A 23643-nucleotide genomic window follows, 5' to 3' on the forward strand; every position below is an offset into this window, starting at 1 on the left:
ATATTTGGCTTTGCAATATAATTTTGATGGTTATATGTTCTACCTACATTTTGCAAATTTTATACATTTTACATTTGGTCAATAAATGTTACCTTTTATTTTACTTCTCTTTTTTTCCCACACTTATTGTACTGGTACAACTCAGCCTTGTCCATTTAAATGCCCTGGGGGCAAACTTTTGTTTGCTATTTCCCTATTTTTGACAGCTTCCCGTTGTCACTGGTTCCTTTGAAAGCCGTGGGTTCTGGCATCTGTAAAAACCACTGCCATCATGGGAAATCCATGCTCCTCTTTAGCAAAGGAGCGGGGAAAGCAACATCAATGCCCAAATATGGCCACTAGCACCACTCTGCCCATATTGTTCACTCCGCCCACTCCGTCCACCCAGCCTAACCAGTTTACAACTTTTGTTGGGGGCTTACCATCGTATATTCATGACACTATCCATCTTCTCCAGATCTTGAAAGGCCTTCATGTCACAGACCAGACCATTCTGGTGGCCATTGATGTGGAGGCCTTCTACAGTTCTATTCCCCATTATAGGGGTCTATCTGTTATTCAACGTATTCTTTCTCAAAAGATCTAATATGAACAACAACCTAATGAGTTCATAGTATTATCATTGGAGTTTATCCTCAGACACAACTTTTTCATGTTTCTTGATTCCCACTAACTCCAGGCACAAGGAGTAGCAATGGGAACAAGTTGCGCCCCTTCCTTTGCCAACTTGTACCTGAGGAGTGGAAACATTTGTTATTTTCTGTGTCGATGCATACGGACCATGCCACTGCATGGTACCAATATATTGACAATATTTTTGTTATAGGATGGACCTGAAACGCTACTCACTCAATAAGTTCTTTAACAACATCAATAATAACAATACTTTCAAATTTGAGGTTCACAAACATTTCTAGATGTATCCATACATAAACACTCAAATATCCAACTTTATAGTGAATTATGTAGAAAACCCTCCACTAGTGTAAGCACCACTATAAAGGGGTAACACTAAGTGGCGCAAAACTGAATAAATAAATCAATAAATATATTGATAAATAAATCAATTGAAAATGTGAATAAAAAGTGTCTCAAAAAATTCATAAAAGTCCCAAAAAATAATTTTATAATCTATAATGCACAGACTCGTGAGATAATTAATAGTGTCCAATATTGTGAATCCAGTGAAAAAAGATGATTCTATCACCATGAAATCCACCACCAATGTGATATCCAACACCACTCCCACTGGCTGGCAAATCACCAAAGATAATGGACCCCCATTTACATTCTATGGGCATGCACGCTGTAAAGAATAAATGATGACCGATTCCTCTAGATCGATATAGCTCCCTTGTCTTTCTCCTTTAAATTGACTCCAAGAGAAAACATACATAGGAAGAGAGAGAGCTCCACTAGTGTGATAACGTCTTAATACTTCATTTATTATAAAAGTCTAATTACATTGCACTCACATGGAATACATGTATACAGCGCTTTAACACTTAAAAAGGAGGTTAAGAGCATTCCTCGAGTCCTCCCCACCTCCACTATGGTTAGGGAACCTGTGGGAACCATCGTCAACTCCTCCGCCTGACACTTTGGTTTGCCCAAAAACAATTTTTTGGGACTTTTATGAATTTTTTTTGAGACACTTTTTTTTCACATTTGCAATTGATTTATTTATCAATATATTTATTTATTTATTTTTATTCAGTTTTGCGCCACTTAGTATTACCCCTTTATAGTGGTGCTTGCACTATTTGGTTATAATATTTTTTTAAGTGAAAGTGGCTGCAGTTTATGTTTATGATAGAATATTTATTTATGATTTGATTCACATTTTTTAGGAGAGTGATTTTATTAGCGCATGAGATTTCACTATAGATTAACACAATTTTATTAGCTTCAAGTTTCCTCCCCAAACTTCTTGTGGCATCTAATACCTAAGGACAATACATTAGAGCAAGACGCAATTGCTCCAATGACACTCTTTTTGAAAAAGAGGCAAACATACTAAGATCTAGATTACTGGAACTTGGCTACTCAAAAACCCTTATGAAAAAGGCGTATAAAAAAGTTAAAGGCAGATCACATAATGATCTAATATTTATGCAAAGGAAACCAAAAAATGAAAAGGCAACTAGAATTGGAAACCAATACTCCAAACAGCATGAACAAATTAAACATATCTATAGAAAGTACTGGCATCTTTTGAGCATAGACTTGTCCTTAGCCCCATTCGTACCTAAACAACCTATGATTATATATAGAAGGGCTCCTTCCCTAAGAGATAGGCTGGTTAACAGCGAGTTCAAACTAGAGAGAAGGGACAGATGTAGGACGGTAGGCACTTTCATATGTGGCAACTGTAGTTATTGCAAATACATGGATACAAGGGCTCATATCACCTTGCCCAATTGCAACAATTTCAAACCCAAACATTATGTCAGCTGCGGAACTCCCGACGTGGTGTACCTGCTCCCATGTGAGTGCAGGTGCTACTACATTGGGAAAACTAAACATGAGTTCTGGAGAAAAATTGATCAACTTTTGGTAAGCATCAACGAAAAGGATCCTGAGCTCCCCCTTGGAAGACATAGTGCCCTAGTCCATGGGGACTCCATACCAAAGGTTAAATTCTTGGCACTAGATCACATCCATTCCAATCAAAGAAATGGATATTTAAATAAAAACTTGATAGATATTCCATCTTAAAGCAACATCACCCCCTGGCTTGAACGAATCTTTCAATTTTAAACACTATCTGCCGGGCTTTCATTAGGGGTTTTATGAATTGGATCTACAAGATTTATTTTTATATCTTTTTTCCTCAGTCCTTTCCCTTTTCCTCTATATTACAATGTTGTATATATACTTTGATTGCTGTTTATATGTACTGCTTATGTTCCATATGACCAACTCTGTATCCAATCAAATATGGCCAATTACCAACATAGCCTCCATATTGTTAGAAGCAGTATGTACACAAGTATATTTTGTACCAACTTTTGTATTGCAATATAATTTTTCATATCTTCCTGCTATGGCCCCTGTGGAATGGAGGGACATGATGATACCCCAGAGTGAATGGTAGGGACGATGTGTGACTGGAGATGCATCACCCAGCGCACAAAGAGCCCTTCTGTTCCCACTGTGGAACATAGGTGAGCCCTGTTTTCAGGCCTATTGGGCTCGTGGTCTTCCATACAAGGTCCATGTTCCATTTCCCGCATTCCAATGTGGAGCCCAGACAGACAGCCTATTGTGCGTCGGCGGTGTGATGATGCGTGACACCACTCCGCCCATATTTGGTGGAATGGCACCATGCGCCACCTAGCCAGGGGAATCCTATGTGAACGCCGCTCACTGCCACCAGCCAGCTGATTCCAATAACTAACTACATGGACTTGCATACCTTCATAAGGTATTTAACCACCACTCCAGTAGGACAGCTTATGCTGAATGGAGTGTATGGTTTTCAATCCTGTTGAACAAGTGCTGATAGACAGGTATGTGTTTGGGACACTGATTGCATTTTTTTCTGCACCTCATTGTGCTTATGGATACTGCATGGGGATGTCTACCCCCATAGCTTGGTATCCCCCCCCCCTACAGCTATTAAGGCTGTCCCTTCTGCAGCAGCTAGATTCAGTAAACATCTCTTATCATTTTTGATTACTTTTGTAATACTATTTGCATTTTTTTTTATGCATGAGCCTACCTTCCTTTTTAATTCACTTTTGTCCCTAGACAATCTATCTGACCAGTGTATACACAGGCTGTTGCCCATCTTGGGGTCCTTGTGATTGCAGCTCTGTCTCCTTTTGGGAACCTATTGTTTCACTATATAGGGGGTCTAGGATCATGCAGACCCATTCAGCAGGGATTATTTTCCATCCAGCTATAATGTGCAGTAGATTTGTTGAATTTTGTAAGTATAATTGTAACTTATGTAATATGCTGACTGTGATATTACTGCACCTTCGGATATACTCTTTGCTCTACATAGATCATCTATGTGTGACCATATTACTAATTATACTACATTTACATTTTAGAAAACAATAGTACCAATCACTACACCTCTAAAGAAGAACTCTACTATTAGTCCGAAACATGTTAGGTGTCTATACAACAGTTCGTGGCAGCTAACCTGACGCTTCATTATGGGTAGCCTTCTGTTTGCCATGTTCTTTTGATATAACAGGTACTTATTTGTGTTTTTTGTATCTATTTTTGTATACTATTGTAACCTTTGTATATTCTTTTTAACTATGTATACACAATAAAAATATGTTTCTTTTTTACGATTTTGGTCTGTCTACAAAAGTCCATGAGGATTTAAATATCTATTATTGTTTCTTATATTTATCTGCGTAAAAATAATACAGCATATAAATTATTATTTAATCATTAAAGCAATGCATCAGTGGGTTATAACTAACAAAGTATTTGTTAAATGTCTTTGAAATATGAGCTAACTGCGTACCTGTAATATGCAAGTCACCAGCCAGGCTTAACCACTTGCCAACCAGCCGCCGCCTATATATGGTGGCAGGTGGGCAGTTCGGCAGTTTGTGGCAAAAATTTTGCGGGTGGAAGCAACACACTCCACCGAAGGTGCGCACAAGCCCACTTGCAAGCGGGGAAGCTGATCAATGAGGCTGGTGGCCACGATTGCGATCGGGCACCCGCAATCGCTCCCTGTAAAGAGAAAATGGCGGTCTGCTGTTGTAAACACACCAGACCGTTGTTCTCTCAGGAATCAATGCAGAGCTCCAGTGTTCCTCCTATTTAGAAACACAGTTCTCTGTATTTATTTCACAAGCCCATCCTCCCCACAGTTAGAAAACACCCCCTAGGCTCACATTTAACCCTTTGATCACCCCTGGGCTAACCCCTTCCCTGTCAGTGCCATTATTACAGTAACAGTGCATATTTTTAGCACTGATTACTATAGTAATGTCACTGCTCCCCCCCCAAAAAGTGTCAAAAATGTCAGTTAGGGGTCCAATCTGTCCACCGGAATGTTGAAGTTCTGCTAAAAATCGCTAATCGCCGCAATTACTAGTAAAACAAATAAATAAAGAAAAATGACAAATCTTTGCCTAGTTTGTAGATGCGATAACTTTTGCGCAAACCCATCAAAATACGCTTATTTGGGGGGGGGGGTGGTATATAGCAGAAAGTGAATTTTTTTTTTTTTTCATAATTGTCACTCTTTTTTTGTTTATAGCGCAAAAAAATAAAATCGCACAGTTGATCAAATACCACGAAAAGAAATCTCTATTTGTGGAAAAAAAAAGCACATTCATTTTATTTCAGTGCAGTGTCGCATGACTGCAAATTGTCTGTTAAAATAACGCAGTGCCGAATCGCAAAAAATGGCCTGGTCATTAAGGGGGGAAATCTTCCAGTTCCAGAGTGGTTAAGCAGATGAATTATATATTTTTTTATTATTATTTATGAATTATTATGATACCTGTATGCATAAACAGTCTGTATAAGGATATAGCGATAGTGAGCTAAGCCAACAAAAGGATTTTCAAGGTTAATTTTCAGACCTAATATTGTGCATGATTTGCTTGTACAACCTAATGTATTTTTTAAAGATGTGAATAGATCTTTTAAACATATTGCCGTATTACTTTATGTCCTTTGTACATACGTGTCTTCCTTGCAGAGTCTTCTACAAAGAGAGAAGAGATGTCTTCATCAACTCCAGCTGCATTTTTTGCAATACATGTATATGCCCCCGTGTCTTCATAGCGGACATTGCTGATGTGAACCTCGCTTCCATTTGCTGAAAAAGAAAGTAGTGCCTTTTAAAATAAATGGCATACGTTAGGTTTGGACTTCAAGGCATCAAGCTGACTTTTCACAGTGAATCTGTCTGTCTGTCTGTCTGTCTGTCTGTCTGTCTGTCTGTCTGTCTGTCTGTCTGTCTGTCTGTCTGTCTGTCTATCTATCTATCTATCTATCTATCTATCTATCTATCTATCTATCTATCTATCTATCTATCTATCTATCTATCTATCCATCCATCCATCCATCCATCCATCTATCCATCTATCTATCTGTCTATATCTACAACTAAGATCATAAAACATTAAACAAACTTTGATATACAGATATACACCTAAACTACCAAATACTTTCTAGTTATACTGTAGATGAGTGCTAGTTTAGTGAATTATAGTCTTTTAGAGAGTATATTATCAACTATCTAATCAGTCTACTGCAGAAAGTCAAATTATTACTGTATCTGTCTTATTGAAGTGATCTCTCTTAGTATACGTGTAAGCTATATAATGTATCTATTTGTAGGTAATTTCTAGTTTTTATAAAGTACACAAGCCTTTGGTATTATCTGTGAGCTGATGTTTGGCAGACATTTTATTACATAGTAAAGCACATCAAAAATTTAACAATGTTTATATATATATATATATTGTTAACTAGATGCAACCAATTTACTATTCTAAATGTACAGATAAAATCTTAAATAGATTTTCTAGTTTGGATGTCCACAAACCCTTTGTAAACAAGCTCACTGTGCATCCTTTGAAGCACATCTCCTATCTTGCAATCTCCTATACTACTTTGGCTTGGAGATGCAGATTGAAGCCTAGCCATTCATTTACAGTGAATCCCATAACTGTAACTGCAGCTTTTATCAGTGAACCCCAGATGATGTAGTAGAGTTGTTTCCCTATGTACCGTAGCTTTATGTAGAGTTTTGCAAATCAATACAGCATTTATTTCAAACTGCAACCACAGTGGCATATATAGATTCCCTTCTTTCTAAGGAAGCCTTGGCCTGTATTTGGCCACTTTAGGAGAAGGCTAAGTCAGTAACCAGCAATATTATTATTATTGTTATTATATTACAGGATTAATATAGCACCAACAGTTTGCACAGCACTTTACAACGTGAGGCAGACAGTAAAGTTACAATACAATTCAGTACTGATCTTCTCTCTTTTTTGAAAGATCTTTCATTAGCCAACTCAAGCATCCTCTGCTGCAGGTGCCATCCTTCACCTCCATCAAGGCACTCTCATGGCAGAGCAGTATGCAATCCAGTTTTGTACTCTTACAGCATAAGATTCTTAGAATAAGGAAACTATTATGGTTAAATTCTGGCAAGATTTTAGCAAATTACATCAAAGATGAACTGGTAAGACTTTTTTCCCTAGTTGTACAGTTAGATATCCACTTTCAAGAATGTACAAGAAGGCTTTTCGCCCTAACACCTTCACTCCTTGACTTGTCTCACCTTCCAGCCTTAAACCACTAGGTCTCACTTTACCCCACTGAAATGCACCATTGCAATTGGGCTACTCATTTCTTCCCTTTAAAGAAAGAACTCAACATCTGTCTTGAGGCCTGTGTATCTACAGAAGGACATTTCCTGAAGCAATGCCCATAGTGACAAGGCAGTCCCCTCATCTAGTGCATCCAAAAGGAGAATACTAAACCATTACTTTCACTCCTCTTCTCAATGTCCCTTTTTTTCTGTGAAGCTACAGTCAACAGCTTGTATTGCCACAATTGAAACATTCATTGATTTTGGTGCAACTGGAAATTTTGGTTCTATTTTTCTACTATAAAATTTTGCTTGGACCTCCTCTCCAGACATTACAAGTTTCACTAATGGATGGCATCATTCTTGCTTTTGGACCCATACTTTCCCATACCACTCCCATCAAAATGTCTGTGAGAGTGGTCCACTATGTGACCATCTCCTTCCTGTTACTGCCCCAAGCTTCTTCTGAGCTTGTCCTGGGTCTCCCTGGGCTGCAAAAGCATTCACCAGTGTTGAATCAGTCCTCCTTGCACTTGCTAGCTTGGGGACCAACCTGTAACTCGTGATGTCTTACCAAGGTGTTCCCAGTTAAAACATTTTCTTTGGCTTCTCCTAAAGTTTCTACTCTCATGCCAGCCAATTATGTGGACTTCTAGGATGTGTTCTCTAAATGCAAGTTCAATAGGTTTCCACCTTATAAGCTGTAAGGTTGTACTGACTTGACCCTGGGTTCCAGCATGCCAAGGAAGTCAGGTTTATCTCCTTCGCCTTCTAGAAGCCAAGATAATATGACAAAACCATGCAGAAAACTTTAAAAAGGGGTTTGTCCATTAGTCATCGTCTCCCACTGAAATTGGAAATAGAATCAGGCAACATCAATCGGTTAAAACCAATACCTCCTGCGGCTCATTACTGAGCTGTTCAATGGTCTTTGTGAGGTCCAGATTTTCAGACAACTTAACTGGTGAGGCACCTACAAGCTGATTCATATAATAGATGGAGATGAGTGGACAACTTCATTCAACACTCAGATGGCTATGATAAATATCCAGTGATGCCTTTTGTAATGCCCAAGCAGTTTTCTAATACTTTGTCAGAGGTGATTGTAGCTGTATTAATGCATTTGCAACAAGAACAATTGAGTACTGTCCATGATACTTTTTTTATTTACACTAACATCCAAACTTTCAGGACAAGCTTATTGGGTGTGTCCTCTTTTCAAGGTTCAAGCAGTATTGATACACAAAATCTAAGAAGAATCTCTCAGAAAAAAAGTGTGAAAAGAGGAAAAAAATAAAACACAGACAAATGTACACTGTAATGGTAATATAAACTTGGATAGTTGGATAGATAAGGCAGGGAGAGGAAGTAATAGTCACAGAGTTGGGGGGGGGGGTCATTAACTTGTAGGATAATGACTTAGAAAACCCAGGTCCACATTTAGTCCATTATCTTTTGTGTCACATAAAATAATCATTCTTAGATCAAAAGGTTTCCTTTTCTGAGTGGCTTTGAAGTACACAATATTACTGGAGGTACAGCTGTATGATCTTGTGATATTAAAGGTCCGTTTTGTGTGTATGACACTTTTGGATAGATTGATTTGGCTGCAAAGTTTGAAGTGATTTTTGTTGCAGTGATTGGTTTCTCTGTTTGTGTTGTTTGAATCAGAATGAAGTTTCCTGCTGGCTAGTTTTCGTCTGAGGTTGGGTGGTTGCCTGAAAGTCAGTATTAGAGGTTGTTGAAATATTTCTTTCAGTGTTTCTTCCTCTGTTATGGTTGATTTTAAATCTTGGATTATCTTTCTTATCCCTACTAGTGCTGGATTATATGTGGTTACTAGAAGTCATTGGTTATTTGTTTTTTCTCTTTGTATTGAAGGAGGTTTTATCTGCAGGTTTTCATGACTGTGTTTATGCTTGTATTGATGGTTTGGGCTTTTTAACCTTTTTTTATGGAAACAATCTGCTAGCAATCTGAGATGTTTATTTTTGTTCTCTGGGTCTGAGCATATTTTGTGGTATCTTATGGCCTGGCTGTACATAATGGCCCATTTGGTGTGTTGGGGGTGGAACCTGGAACTGTGGATATAATTACATCTGTCAGTGCATTTCCTTTATATTGAGGTGTGAAGCTTGTCATATCCGATTTACACTGTGGTGTCTAGGAAATTGATATGTATATTTGAATAGTTCATATTTAGTTTGATAGGTGAAATGTGTTGATCAATGAATACAATTACTTTATATTTGCTTGACCTTTTGTTCACATGATAAAAATATCAAATATAGAATGGACTCTCACCAGAGGCGTAACTAGAACTTTCAGGGCCCAGGTGCAAGAAATCATGAAGGCCCCCCCCCCCCCCCCCCCCAAAAAAAAAGCATGATTTTTACACTTTTTATTTTCACATTCTGCTATATAACATCCCCCCCAAAAAAAAAAAAAAATTAAAAATCGAATTTTTCATCATTTTATGCCAATTTCTATTCTGCTACATATTTTTGTTAGAAAAAAAAAAATCGCAATAAGTGTATTTTAATTGGTTTGCGCAAAAGTTATTGCATCTACAAACTAGGGGAAAGATTTATGTAATTTTTTTTTACTAGTAATGCCGGTGATCTGCACTTTTTAGCGTGACTGCGACATTGCGGCGGACAGATCGGAGCCCTGACTGACATTTTTGACACTTTTGGGGGTACCAGTGACATTACTACAGTAATCAATGCTGAAAATATGCACTGTTACTGTAATAATGACACTGGCAGGGAAGGGGATAACCGAGGGGTGATCAAGGGGTTAAATGTAAGCCTAGGGGAGTGTTTCTATCGGTGGGGGAGGGGCTTGTGAAATGATCATAGAGACCTGTGATTCTATATAGAAGGATCACAGGTTCACAGGTGCGCTGTGATCATTTCAGGGAGAAGAGCGGTCAGCTGTGTTTACGACATCCGACCGTCCTTCTCTCTCAGCGGGGACCTATCACAGGTGGTCAGCGGCAATCACGGCTGCAGGCCCCCGTGAATTGGCATCCCCGCTCGCCCCTAGCACCAGGCAAGTGACTGACGTAGTATTACGTCGGTTTGCGCAGGAGGGGCTGCCTGCCAAAGTAAAACTGCGGTGGGCGGTCCTTAAGTGGTTAATGTTATGTAATTTCTTTGATTTTCCACCTCAGGATCGGTAAAATATGACGTGGGGAATGGGACCAGTAATAGTGCTGGTGGAGAGAGGGGGGTATGGGATCAGTGGCAGGACTGGTGGGGAGGAGGGAATGGGACCAGTAATAGTGGCAGCGATGGGGAGGGGGGGATCAGTGATGGTGGTGAGAGGGGGATCAGTGATGGTGGTGAGAGGGGGATCAGTGATGGTGGTGAGAGGGGGATCAGTGATGGTGGTGAGGGGGGGATCAGTGATGGTGGTGAGGGGGGGATGGGGGGGATCTGTGATGGCGGTGAGGGGGGGAGGGGGATCAGTGATGGTGGTGAGGGGGAAGGGGGATCAGTGATGGTGGTGAGGGGGGGGATCAGTGATGGTGGGGAGGGGGGGATCAGGGATGGTGGTGAGGGGGGAGGGGGATCAGTGATGGTGGTGAGGGGGGGATCAGTGATGGTGGGGAGGGGGGGGGATCAGTGATGGTGGGATCAGTGATGGTGGGATCAGTGATGGTGGTGAGGGGGGATCAGTGATGGTGGGGAGGGGGGATCAGTGATGGTGGTGAGGGGGGAGGGGGATCAGTGATGGTGGTGAGGGAGGGATCAGTGATGGTGGTGAGGGGGGGATCAGTGGCGGCAATGGTGGGGAGGGGGGTGGGATCAGTAGTGGCGATGGGGAGGGGGGGATCAGTGATGGTGGTGAGAGGAGGGATCAGTGATGGTGGGGAGAGGGGACCAGTGATGGTGGTGAGAGGGGGGATCAGTGATGGTGGTGAGGGGGGGTCAGTGGTTAAGGAGGGGTGGGATTAGTGGTGGTGCCAACCTCCCCCACCTCTGCCTCTTACTGATCCCATCTCCACCCATCCCCCCCCTCCCCACACCAAGGATCTCTGTTGTAGAAGTGATGGGGGGGATAGGGATGAAATCTGTAGTGTGGGATCAGTAAGAGGCAGCAATGGTGGTGTTTGAGATCAGTGGTGGAGGTTAGCAATTTGTCACTGACACTTACATGTCCTTCAGTCGATTCCCCTCATTCACTGGTCATGAAAAGGGCCTCCACAGTCCAGGGATACATGTTGTGAATCACATGTGGAGGGGAGATCCACCCCCTTCTGGACAGCTGACTCTCCAGTGTCTGTGAAACTCCGCCTCTCTACTCCATGCTCTCTACATGGATTGGCTGGCTGGCTCTCTCATTCATCACAGTAAGAGCTCAGCCTCCTCCTGACAGCCGGCCACAGCATCCCCCCCCCCCGCGCGGCACAACTGTCTCTGACTGAGACTGATTCTGAGGAGGCTCTAACTCGCACATCCACATCCAGAACTGGCAGGTGCCGGCGGGCCCCCCACGGTAGAAGAGCGGAGGCCGACGGGCCCCCCCACAGTGGCGGAACTCCAGGGCCCGGTCGCAAGCGCGACCGCTGCGACTCTGATAGTTCCGCTACTGACTCTCACCTTTTCTTTTTTTTCCACTGGGGAAAGTTTTTTTTTTTTTTATCAGAGGTGTGACTAGAACCTTTAGGACCCCGGTGCAAGAAATCGTGATGGGCCCCCCTGACACCCCCCTTTCCATCTGAGCCCCAGGCTTCCAATTTTGCGAGGGCATCCATGGACATCCTCCCAGAACCCTGCCTCCCACGTGCCCCCTGGAGTGTGCGTCCAGCGTGTTCTGTGACTCTGTCCTTTGGATAATTACAGATCATGGTAAAGGGTCAATCACAGCAGCCCTTTACCATGTGATCAGGTGATCACATGTAAACAGACTTGCTGTTTATCAGCAGCCCTTTCCTCCCGAACTGTGTCTGTCTGAGGAAAAGTGAGCCATTAAACGGCAAGAATGTCAGTGCATTGTTTACACTGATAATCAGTGCCCTGATCATTAGTGCCCATCAGTGCAGTCTATCAGTGCCACCTATCAGTGCTTATCAATGCGCTTTTTAGTGCTTATAAATGCTGCCTATTTGTGCTCATCAATTCCTCCTGTCAGTGCTCATCAAGGCCCTCTATCAGTGCCCATCAGTGCCACCTATCAGTGCTCATTAATGCTGCCTATCAGTGTCCAGCAGTGCTGCCCTTTCAGTGCTCAATGCCTATCAGTGCCACCTATCAGTGCTCATTAATGTCATCTATCAGTGCTAATAAGTGCAGTCCATCAATGCCCATCAATGCTACCTATCAGTGCCCTTCAGCGCAGCCTATCAGTTTCCATTAGTGCTGCCTATCAGTGCTCAATGTTCATCAGTGCCACCCATCAGTGCTCATCAATGTTGCCTATCAGTGTTCATCAATGCCCATCAGTGCTGCCTATAAGTGCCCATCAGTGCCACCTATCAGTGTTCATCAATGCCATCTATCAGTGTCCATCAGTGACACCTATCAGTGATCATCAATGCTGCCTATCAGTGTTCATCAGTGCTGTCCTTTCAGTGCTCAATGTCCATCAGCGCCACATATCAGTGCTCATCAATGTTGTCTATCAGTTTCCATTAGTGCTGCCTATCAGTTCTCAATGCTCATCAGTGCCACCTATCAGTGCTCATCAATGCCCATCAGTGCCGCCTATGGGTGCCCATCAGTGCCACCTATCAGTGATCATCAATGCTACTTATCAGTGTCCATCAGTGCCACCTATTAGTGCTGTTATTAGTGCTCAATGCCCACTAGTGCCACGTATTAGTGCTCATCAATGCCACCTATCAGTGTTCATTAATGTCGCCTATAAGTGCTTATCAATGCCCATCAGTGCCACGTTTCAGTGCTCATCAATGCTGCCTATCAGTGCCCATCAATTCTCATCAGTGCTGCCTACCAGTGCCCATTAATGCCACCTATCAGTGCTCAACAATGCACATTAGTGCCTCCTATCAGTGTCCATCAATGCTGCCTATCAGTGCCCATAAGTGCAGCCTATCAGTGTCCATCAGTGCTGCCTATCAGTGTTCAATAACTATCAGTGCCATCTATCAGTGCTCAATAATGTTGTCTATCAGTGCTCATCAATGCCCAACAGTGCTGCTTTTCAGTGATCAATGCCGCCTAACAGTGCTCATTAATGCCCATCAGTGCCACCTATCAGTGCCCATCAGTGACACCTGTCAGTGCTCATCAATGCCACCTATCAGTGTCCTTCAGTGCCACCTATCAGTGCAAATCAATGCCGCCTATCAGTGCTCATTAATGCTGCCTATCAGTGCCCATCAGTGCAGCCTATCAGTGCTCAACGCCCATCAGTGCCACCTAACAGTGCTCATCAAAGTTGCCTACCAGTGCTCTTTAATGCTCATCAGTGCTGCTTTTTAGTACTCATGAATGCCACCTATCAGTGATTGTCAATGCCAATCAGTGCCCATCAGTTCTACCTATCAGTGCTTATCAATGCCGCCTATCAGTGTCCATCAATGCCACCTATCAGTGCTGCCTATCAGTGATGAATGCCAATTAGTGCCACTTGTCTGTGCTCATCAATGCCACCTATCAGTGATCATCAATGCCCATCAGTGCCACCTATCAGTGCAGCCTATCAGTGTTTATCAATGTTGCCTATCAGTGCACATCAGTGCAGCCTAACAGTGCTCATCAATCCCAGTTATCAGTGCCCATCAGTGTCTCCTATCAGCCCTGCCTATCAGTACTCATCAATGCCACCTGCCTCCTCAGCAGTGCTCTGAGCTGAGAGCATTTCTCTCATATTGCTCAGAGCCGGCATTGACAGGTCCCCCTCCTACCTTCCTTCTCCCCTGTATGGATGGGTGAGGAGACAGCCAATCTGATCATTCTCCCCCCACCTCTCTCGTCCTGTGTGCACTTCATGAAGTGTGAAGCTAATGAGCTCACACTTTCCGTGGTACACACAGGAGGAAAGGGGAGGGGCGGGGGGAGAAGGGACAGATCGGCTGTCTCCTCTTCCATACATATGAGGGAGGAGGGAGGGAGGAGGGGGAACTGTCAATGCCGGCTCTGAGCTATATGAGGAGGACGCTCTCATCTCAGAGCCCTGCTACTAGCAACCACGCTGGGGCACCCCAGCAGTGGCAGAACGCTGGGGCTCGGTCGCAAGTGTGACTGTTGTGACCCTGGTAGTTCCGCCACTGGTTTTTATCCAGAATATACTTGGCGTTAGTTACTTCTACAATGCTACCTGTGATATCTGAGGTGACCTATGCAGCTAGGTGGTTGTTATATCACTCTACATTAGTTCTTAAGTTAACTTTGTACTCTGCTCAGACTTGTACTTTTTGGAAAGTGAACCCCTTATGGTTTGAACTTTTTCCTTCAACAGAAGATACTCTGCGTGACATATCTGTCTATAGTACTGTCAACACACCTTCTGTATAATTGCAAGTTTATTGGGACTCTTTAAAAGCTTAGATTGAAGGCTTTTTTATTTCTCAAATTTCAAAAATAAAAATAAATCCAAAGCTTGGGAACGTTCTGTAGCTGAAGATGTCCTGAAGGCCGAATTTCTATATATAATAAATCCTACCATAGAAGCTCACCAAAAATGGATACAAAAACAACAGGCTTATGCAGAAATCGCTTGTAAAAAAGCGAAGCAGAACGTTTTTTCCTCCAGCAATCCTACTTTTAATTAAGAGGAAAACACGGGTTATCTCTTAGACACAATTGAAAAGGTCAAAAACCACTAGCCCATGTGGTAGGATTGCAAGAATTTCTGACTAAATTTGTATCTACTACTTCAGAGATTTTATCTGTGTTTTGTGAATTTGTTTAAAACCTTACCAAAATTATCTGCAGCTAACAGGGAGGCACTGGATAAACCTCTGACTTTAGAGGAACTCCAGGCTGCTGCTGCCAGCTTGCCTAATAACAAAGCTCCAGGCATTGATGGATTACCAGCTGAAATTTACAAAGTGTATGGAGCAAATTTGTTGCCAAAATTGTTAGAAATATTTAATGCTGCATTGAAGTATGGCCATCTCCCTCTCTCCATGAATGAGGCAATAATTATAGTATTTTAAAACCAGGAAAAATCCCTAATATTTGCCTGTATGGCCGTTCGCCAAACACCCAAATTTTCAAGGTGTCTGCCAGGTGTTCGCCCCGACGAACACCCCGCAATGCTGCACCCTGATTGGGCAAAGCTTTACCCAATCAGGGCGCAGTATAAGCTGGTTGTTAAGGAGTTAACAACTTATAAATCATCAGCTGTTAATGGGTTTCCCCTCTGACAGCTAAACAAAAAAAAAGTGATAGTTAAAAAAAAAGGAAAAGCCTTTAACCTGTTGCTGACCACCCGCCGCAGATTTACTGTGGCAAAGTGGCTCAGCTGCATGAATCAACTCACCTGTACATTGCTCCTGCCTACAGGTAGGGGGTGCGTGCTCGTGCGCCCACTGACCGGGCGGTGATTGGATACACTGCAGAACGATCACTCGTCAGGTCCAGGCCAATCATTTATGGCTTGGACCTGCTGATCGGTTCTGGCAAATCAAAGAACGTACTGTGCCGCAGCCTGTGTAATGTATTCACAGGCACAGGGAATTATGCAATTTCCCCTCCTGGAGCCCTTTTTGGTTCCAGCGTGAAAGGAGAGAGCATCAACAGTGAGTACACAAGCACTACACTGACACCAGTACACATAGGCACATTTTCACCCCCTGATCACCCCCCAGTTAACCCTTTCACTACCTGTCACAGTGTCACAATATACCAGTGTACAGATCATTTACTGATCACTGTATTAGTGTCACTGGTGAGGCCAGTTAGTGTGAGCAGCAGTTAGTGGTAGTTAGCGCCAGTCCCTGATAGATTTAGGGGAACTGCCATATATTCCCAATTAAAGATTTAACCCCTTGATCACCCCCAGTTAATCCCATCACTGCCTGGTCACAGTGTCACTATTATAGTGTACAGATCTTTTTTATGATCACTATATTAGTGTCACAGGTGACATCAGTTAGCGTTACCATTAGTTAGCGTCAATCCAGGATAGCGTCAGATTGCTCGCCACATATTTAGTAATACATTTTAACCCTTTGATTGCCAGTGACACACACACACACACTAAACACCTCCATTGCTAGTATAATGTCTGAACGGATCAATATCTTTGATCAGATCAGAACTATACTAGCATCCCCAATAGTATAGTATAGTGTTCCCAAAATGCAGTATTAGCAGGATCACCTGCCAGCACCTGCGTATAGCCCCTCCGCCCAGCCCCCAAGAAGTGCAGTATCAGCAAATCACTGTCACTTCCAATACACAGCACACAAAACCACAGCGTTAGCAGAGTCAGGCCTGATCTCTGCTAGCGCTAGCAGTTACATTTTTTGGTAGCGGTTCAAACAGTCCTTGACAACCAGATGCTTTTTATCTGTAAGTCACACTAGGCACCTATAAATTTTTTGGCCAAAATGTCCAAACAGAGGTACACTAGTGAAGAGGCCTACACAATGCTGAGCATGACAGATTAGAGCGATGGGAAGCCTCCCTGTCAGAATAAGGCTCAGTATTCGAACCTGTAGAGAGCAGCGGCACACTGACAGAAAGCTCTGTTAACGGAGTAGTGGACCCTGTTCTTCTGTTGCTGAGGTGCGATAATCGCATGCTTCTCGTGTGCAGCAGAGTGTCGGTACTAGTGCCGCTCAACCTTCTGGTGAACTGGCAAGCACCAGCAGCTTAGTACTTCCTGGTCATAGACAAACCTGCACTGCAGTAACAGTTGGTTACACGGCAAGTCTCATAAGTGCAGTTCAAGCTGGTGTGGTGGCTAGCACAAGTAGAGTCCCACAGCCACCAAGAATTCGAAGACAGGCCCGTAGAGCCACTAATGTCCTTCCTGATGCATTTGAAAATCCTGATTGGCAGCCCACCACTTCTGCAGCGCCCGTACTTCCCCCATTCACTGGCCAACCCAGAATTCAGGTGGAAACAGTCGATTTTACTCCCCTTGGGTTTTTTTGTTGTTTTTCACTGAAGATCTGTACAGATCTATTGTGGATCAAAGCAATTTATATGTCAATCAATTTATCGCCGCAAACCCAAAGTTGACCCTCGCCAGAGAATTTCCACAGAAACGTATCACTGTTTCCGAATTTAAAACCTTTCTGGACCTATTCCTTTTCATGGGCATTACTAAAAAGAGTGAGTTGTGGTCATATTGGTCCACTGACCCAATTCATCAAATGCCCGTGTTCTCTGCTGCCATGGCCAGGACTGGATACGTACGAGCAAATCTTGTAGTTCATGCATTTCAATGACAAGGAACTCTGTCATCCTGGCTCCACAAAATTTGGCCCCTCGTAAATCACTTCAACCAAAAATGTGTAGCCTTGTATACGCCCCAACATGCTGTCTGCGTTGATGAGTAGAGTATTAGTATAGGGTACAGCACGGCAAGTCTAGGGCACACGTTCACACAGGGTCTCTAAAGATGTTAGATGGCTATCACATTTTGAGAGACCCTAGCCTGGAACGTTTAAAGTTTTTTTACAGTTACAAAAAAAATGTAATAAAAAAAAGTAAAACAAAATGTAAAAAAACATTTTAAATAAAAAAGCCAAAAATAGTTGTCAATTTTTTTAGTAAATTTTCTGTTCTTACCATTTAACTGTACTTTATAATATACTACTATACTGTAATGTTTTTATTGGTACTGTTTTTCATTGTTAACCACTTCTGGACTGGAAGGATTTACCCCCTTAATGACCAGGCCATTTTTTGCGATTCAGCACTGCATTACTTTAACGGACAATTGCGTGGTCGTGCTACAACGTACCAAAATAAAATTGATGTCCTTTTCCCCCTAAAAAGAGCTTTCTTTTGGTGGCATTTGATCACTTGTTTGTTGTCATTTTTATTTTTTGCACTATAAAAAAAGAGCGACAATTCTGAAAAAAAAAAAAAAAAAAAAACAATATTTTTCACTTTCTGCTATATAACATTCCCCAAAAAAATAATTTAAAAATCTATTTTTTTCATCATTTTAAGCCAATTTGTATTCTGCTACATATTTTTGATAAAAAAAAATCCCAATAAGCCTATTTTGATTGGTTTTGCGCATTAGTTATGGCCTCTACAAACTAGGGGAAAGATTTATGTCATTTTTATTTTATTTATTTTTTTTACTAGTAATGGCAGCGATCTGCAATTTTTAGTGGGACTGCGACATTGCAGGGGACAGATTGGACCCCTAACTGACATTTTTTACACTTCTGGGGGACCAGTGAAATTACTACAGTATTCAGTGCTAAAAAAGATGCACTGTTACTGTAATAATGGCACTGGCATCAATACAGAGACCTGTGTTCCTAAATAGGGGGAACACAGGAGCTCTGTATTGATTTCTGAGAGAACAACAGTCTGCTGTGTTTACAACGGCAGACCTCCGTTCTCTCTTCATGGGAAGCAATTGCGGGAGCCCAGCGGCAATCGCGGCCCCATGGATCAGCTTCGCCGCTGGCGAGTGGGTGCCTCCACCCACAGGATCGCTCCCGCGAACCGCCGTACAGGTACGGCGATTCAAGGGAGCCTGCCGACCTACCGCCGTATGTAGGCGGCTAGTCGGCAAGTGGTTAAGCCTGGCTGGTGACTTGCATATTACAGGTATGCAGTTAGCTCATATTTCAAAGACATTTAACAAATACAATGTTAGTTATAACCCACTGATGCATTGGTTTCTTGAAGAAATAATAATTTATATGCATTGTTACTGTAATGATGACACTGGCAGGAAAGGGGTTAACCTAGGGGTGATCAAAGGGTTAAGTGTGGGCCTATAGGAGTGTTTTCTAACTGTATGGGGGAGGGACTTGTGAAATGAACACAGAGACCTGTGATCCTAAATAGGAGGATCATAGGCCCTCTGTGGTCATTTCAGAGAGAACAAGGGTCTACTGTGTTTACAACAGCAGACCGTCATTCTCTCTCAGCGGGAAGCGAGCGATCCCCACGGCAATCAGTGCCACGGATCAGCATCCCTGCAGTCTAGTGGGGGCGGGCGACGCACACTCGTCCCCGGTAGAGCTCCCACAAACCACTGTATAGGTACGGCGATTCACGCAGCCGAGCCAGCCTGCCGCAGTATATATGTGGTGGGCGGTCGGCAAGCGGTTAACCATAATTTGCTTTGAAGATGCCACCATTCTACTATTTTACTGTACTGTATTCTATTTAATGTAATGTTTTGAGGGATAAAATATTAAAATCGCTTACAAGATGTAAGCCATGACAGTGAGGAGCTGGGGCGAATCTGTGATACCGTCCAGGATCAGGGGAGCCGCTGCTCTGATGAGCAGATGTCCAGGACTCTGCTTCCTGTAAGGGCATACACTACGCAGCGTGAGGATTTCTACCAACCACGCAGAGACGCAGACAGCCAGTATCCGTTGCAGACACCAGTGCGGGTGGATGGCAGGTTACATGTTTTGGAGCATCCCTGGGAGGTCTGACGAAGGAGCTGCTGTACGGTATCACAGATTCGCCCCAGCTCCTCCCTTTATCTGTCATGGCTTACATCTCGTAAGTGATTTTAATCTTTTATCCCTCAGTAAAACGTAAGATACTGCACTTGTTTTTCCTTCAACTTTCTGCAGAGCTGCTTCTTCTCTCAAGTGCTGCCCAAGTGTAGGTATCCACATGCAGTCTGCCTAGATCCAGGTCTCCATCCCACGGAAGCGCCCATATACATTTTTTTCTTATCAGATGCTTTAAGGGCAGAGAAGAGATCTAGAGTCTAAAAGACCCAATTTTTTTTTTTTTTAAAAAGTACCTGTCATTACTTGCTATCATAGGGGATATTTACATTCCCTGTGATAACAAAAATAATGATAAAAAATAAATAATAAAATGAAAGGGAACATGCCAAATTAAAAAAAAGCAAGATAAATAATAATTAAAAAAAAAAATGAAAGCACCGCTGCCCCCATGTTTGCACTCAAGGCAAACACAAGCATCAGTCTCGTGTCATATGTCAACAGTAATTGCACCATGCATGTGAGGTATCGCTGCGAACGTCAAATTGAGGGCAGTATTTCTAGCAGTAGAACTCCTCTGTAAATCTAAAGTGGTAACCTGTAAAGGCTTTTAAATATGTACGAAGTTTGTCGCCGCTGTACAGGCATGCACAATTTTAAAGCATGTCATGTTTGGTATCTATGTACTCAGCATAAGATTATCTTTTATATTTTACAAAACAATTGGGCTTTATATAGTGTAATTGTACATTTAATTTCAAAAAAGTGTTTTTTTTTCCCCAAAAAAATTGCGTTTGGAAAATCTCTACACAAATACTGTGTGACAAAAAAAAAAAAAATGCAACACCCACCATTCCATTATGTAGGGCCTTTGATTTAAAATAATATGTAATTTCTTCAATTGGATAGAAGAATGGGTGATGTGTGGAAGAAGCTTCTAATATTGGGCAAAAAATGAAAGGACAGTTAAAAAAAACCCAAAATTACCTATTTTTGGAAAGTAGACACCCCAAGCTATTTGCTGAGAGGCATGTTGAGTATTTTGCAGCTCTCATTTGTTTTGGAAAATGAAGAAAGAAATACATTTTGGCCTAAATGTATGACAAAAATGGAGTGTATTGGATATTTTTTAAAAGAAAAAGTAGAAAATGTAACTTTTTCTCAAAATTTTCAGTCTTTTTTTTTATTTTTTATTGCAAAAAATAAAAATCCCAGAGGTGATCAAATACCACAAAAAAAAGCTCTATTTGTGAAAAAAAGGACATAAAATGGGAAAAGCATTGCATGACTGCGCAATTACCAGTTAAAGTCACGCAGTGCCAAAAAATGGCCTGGTCATTAAGGGGGTAAAACCTTTCGGTCCTTAAGTGGTTAAATATAGTGCCTGGGGGTCCCCTTAGTCTGCCTGTAAAGCGCCGCATCTTTAGCATTCAATAAACATGCTACAGCAAAAGTGACATTTCTAAAGAAAAAAGAGTCAAATCACATTTAACCACTTATCGCAAAGTGATGTACCCATACGTCGGCTGACTTTGCGTGGTTATACCGGGATGATGCCTCTAGCTAGAGACTCCCCCCTCCCGCCGCATTCTGCGGCTCTGCCCAGGTCTCCCGTCCCACCGAGAGACCCGAGCAACCGATGACGTAACCCGGAGGCAGCATCCATGACGTCACGTCACGTCACGTCTGGGTTACTCTGCTGCTAAAGGTGGCAGATTCAAAAAGTGACTATATTCAAAAATTCTGTTTTCGGCGTTTTGAATACATGGAAGTGAAGTGGAGGGGTCTAGGGTATTTTAGACCCTCGATCCCTCCATAAAGTGTACCTGTCACTGCATATTGCTGTCACAAGGGATGTTTACATTGCTTGTGACAGCAATAAAAGTGATCAGATTTTTTAAAAAACCTGTGTTAAAATTAAAAAAAAAATAAATAAATAGAAAAAAAAAAATTAGCCGCCCCCCCGTCAGCGCGCGCACGAAAGAAAACGTATATGGAAGTCGAGCTGCAAATTAAATCACCGTTCAAACCACACATGTGAGGTATCGCTGCGATCGCTAGAGTGTGAGCAATAATTTTAAAAAAGAGCTACACTCTAACTCTAAACTGGTAACCGTTAAAAAAATTTAAAGCGTCGCCTATGGTGGTTTCTATTGAACATAGCTTGTCTCCATTCCACAGGTGTGCGCAATTTTAAACCGTAACATGTTGGGTATCTATTTACTCAGCGTGACATCGTCTTTCACAATATGAAAAAAAAGGGCTAACTTTACTGATTAGTTTTTTTTTTAATGCAGTAAAATGTGATTTTTCGTAATTTTTTTTTTTTTCGTAACCGCTGCACAAATACCGCATGACAAAAAATAATGCAATGACCTCCATTTTATTCTCCAGAGTCTTTGCTAAAAAAAATATATATATAATTTTCTAGCAAAAAATACTGATTTTAACTTGTAAACAAAAAGTGTCAAAAATAGGCCTGGGGCTTAAGTGGTTAAAATAACTCGCGGTTACAATTGCCGGCTTCTGGCTATTAAAAAATGAAGGAAAAAACAGCATAGGGTCCCCCCTCCCCAGTCCATACCAGGTCCTTTGGGTATGGGTTTTAAGGGAAAGCATATGTTAAAGGGGATCCCCAAATCCCAGCCCCATATGTTAAAGGGGGTCCCCAAATCCCAGCCCCCCTCCTATGTGATTGGGTATCGGTTACACCAGACCCCTACCCATTCACCAAAAAAGTGTACAGAAAAATAAACACACACACACAATTTTTGACAAGTCCCTTATTCAAAATAAAAATAAAGTGTCCCCTGATGTAAATCCATCGTCATTCAGGCCGCCTGGCACACCCGCTAACCCGATAAAAAGCCCCACTCTCGTTGAACGCTTCTTGTTCCACAGTTTCACATGTCTTATATAGGAAATGGGCAGGACCACACCGGTGACATCACATGGTGGCTCCACCCCTTGTGAAATCATCGACCCAGCCTGCACTAGTCAGTGATGTCATGGGTGGGCAGGGCCACATGGGGACGTTACTGATGTGGCCCCTGCCATTTCCTATATAAGAACTGAATAGAAGGATAAGACACTATTTTTTATTTTTAAGTAAAGGACTTGTCAAAAACTGTCTTGTGTGGTTTTTTTTGCACACTTTTTTGGTGAATGGGTAGGGGCATTCTGATAAGACCCCCACCCAAAGACCCCATCAACCCTTGCCGCAGAGCACCCCCCACATGTTGAGGGCATGTGTTCTGGTATGGTTCAGGAGGGGGGCGCTTGCTCGTCCCCTTCTCTTTCCTGACCTGCCAGGCTGCGTGCCCAGATAAGGGTCTGGTATGGATTTCGTCATTTTTTTAAATTTTGGCGTGGGGTTCCTCTTAAAATCCATACCAGACCCTAAGGACCTTGTATGAACTGGGCACGACCTCACGCTGTTTTTTTTCTTTCATTTTTTAATAGCCGTGTGCCGGCAATTGTAACCGTGAGTCATTTTAAATGTGATTTGACTCATTTTTAATTCTTTAGAAACATACTTTTTGCTGTAGCAAGATCTATACATGCTACAGATGTGCCACTTTACAGGCACATTAAGGGGACCCCCCAGGCACTATGTTTAAAGGAATTTTTCATTTTTATAGTTGCATTTTAAGCATCATTTAAATCACTACTCTTGAAAAAAACAATCATTTTTACAATTTTTTTTTATTGATACATGTCCCCCAGGGCAGTACCAAAACCA

General features: G+C 42.2%; 1 protein-coding gene across 2 annotated transcripts in view; it reads right to left on the minus strand.

Annotated features, from left to right (window-relative positions):
- FSTL5 (follistatin like 5) overlaps window positions 1-23643 on the minus strand; it is a gene marked incomplete at its 3' end in the record, with an annotated part of 983490 nt that overhangs the window by 192998 nt on the left and 766849 nt on the right. For both annotated transcript variants that reach the window (XM_082261833.1, XM_082261832.1), the window contains exon 10: window positions 5672-5806. In XM_082261833.1, the coding sequence (XP_082117959.1) occupies window positions 5672-5806 (135 nt within the window). The remainder of the gene's footprint in view (window positions 1-5671; window positions 5807-23643) is intronic.

The sequence above is a fragment of the Pelophylax lessonae genome (genome assembly GCF_965119305.1).
Source record: "Pelophylax lessonae genome assembly, chromosome: 1".
Lineage (NCBI taxonomy): Eukaryota > Metazoa > Chordata > Amphibia > Anura > Ranidae > Pelophylax > Pelophylax lessonae.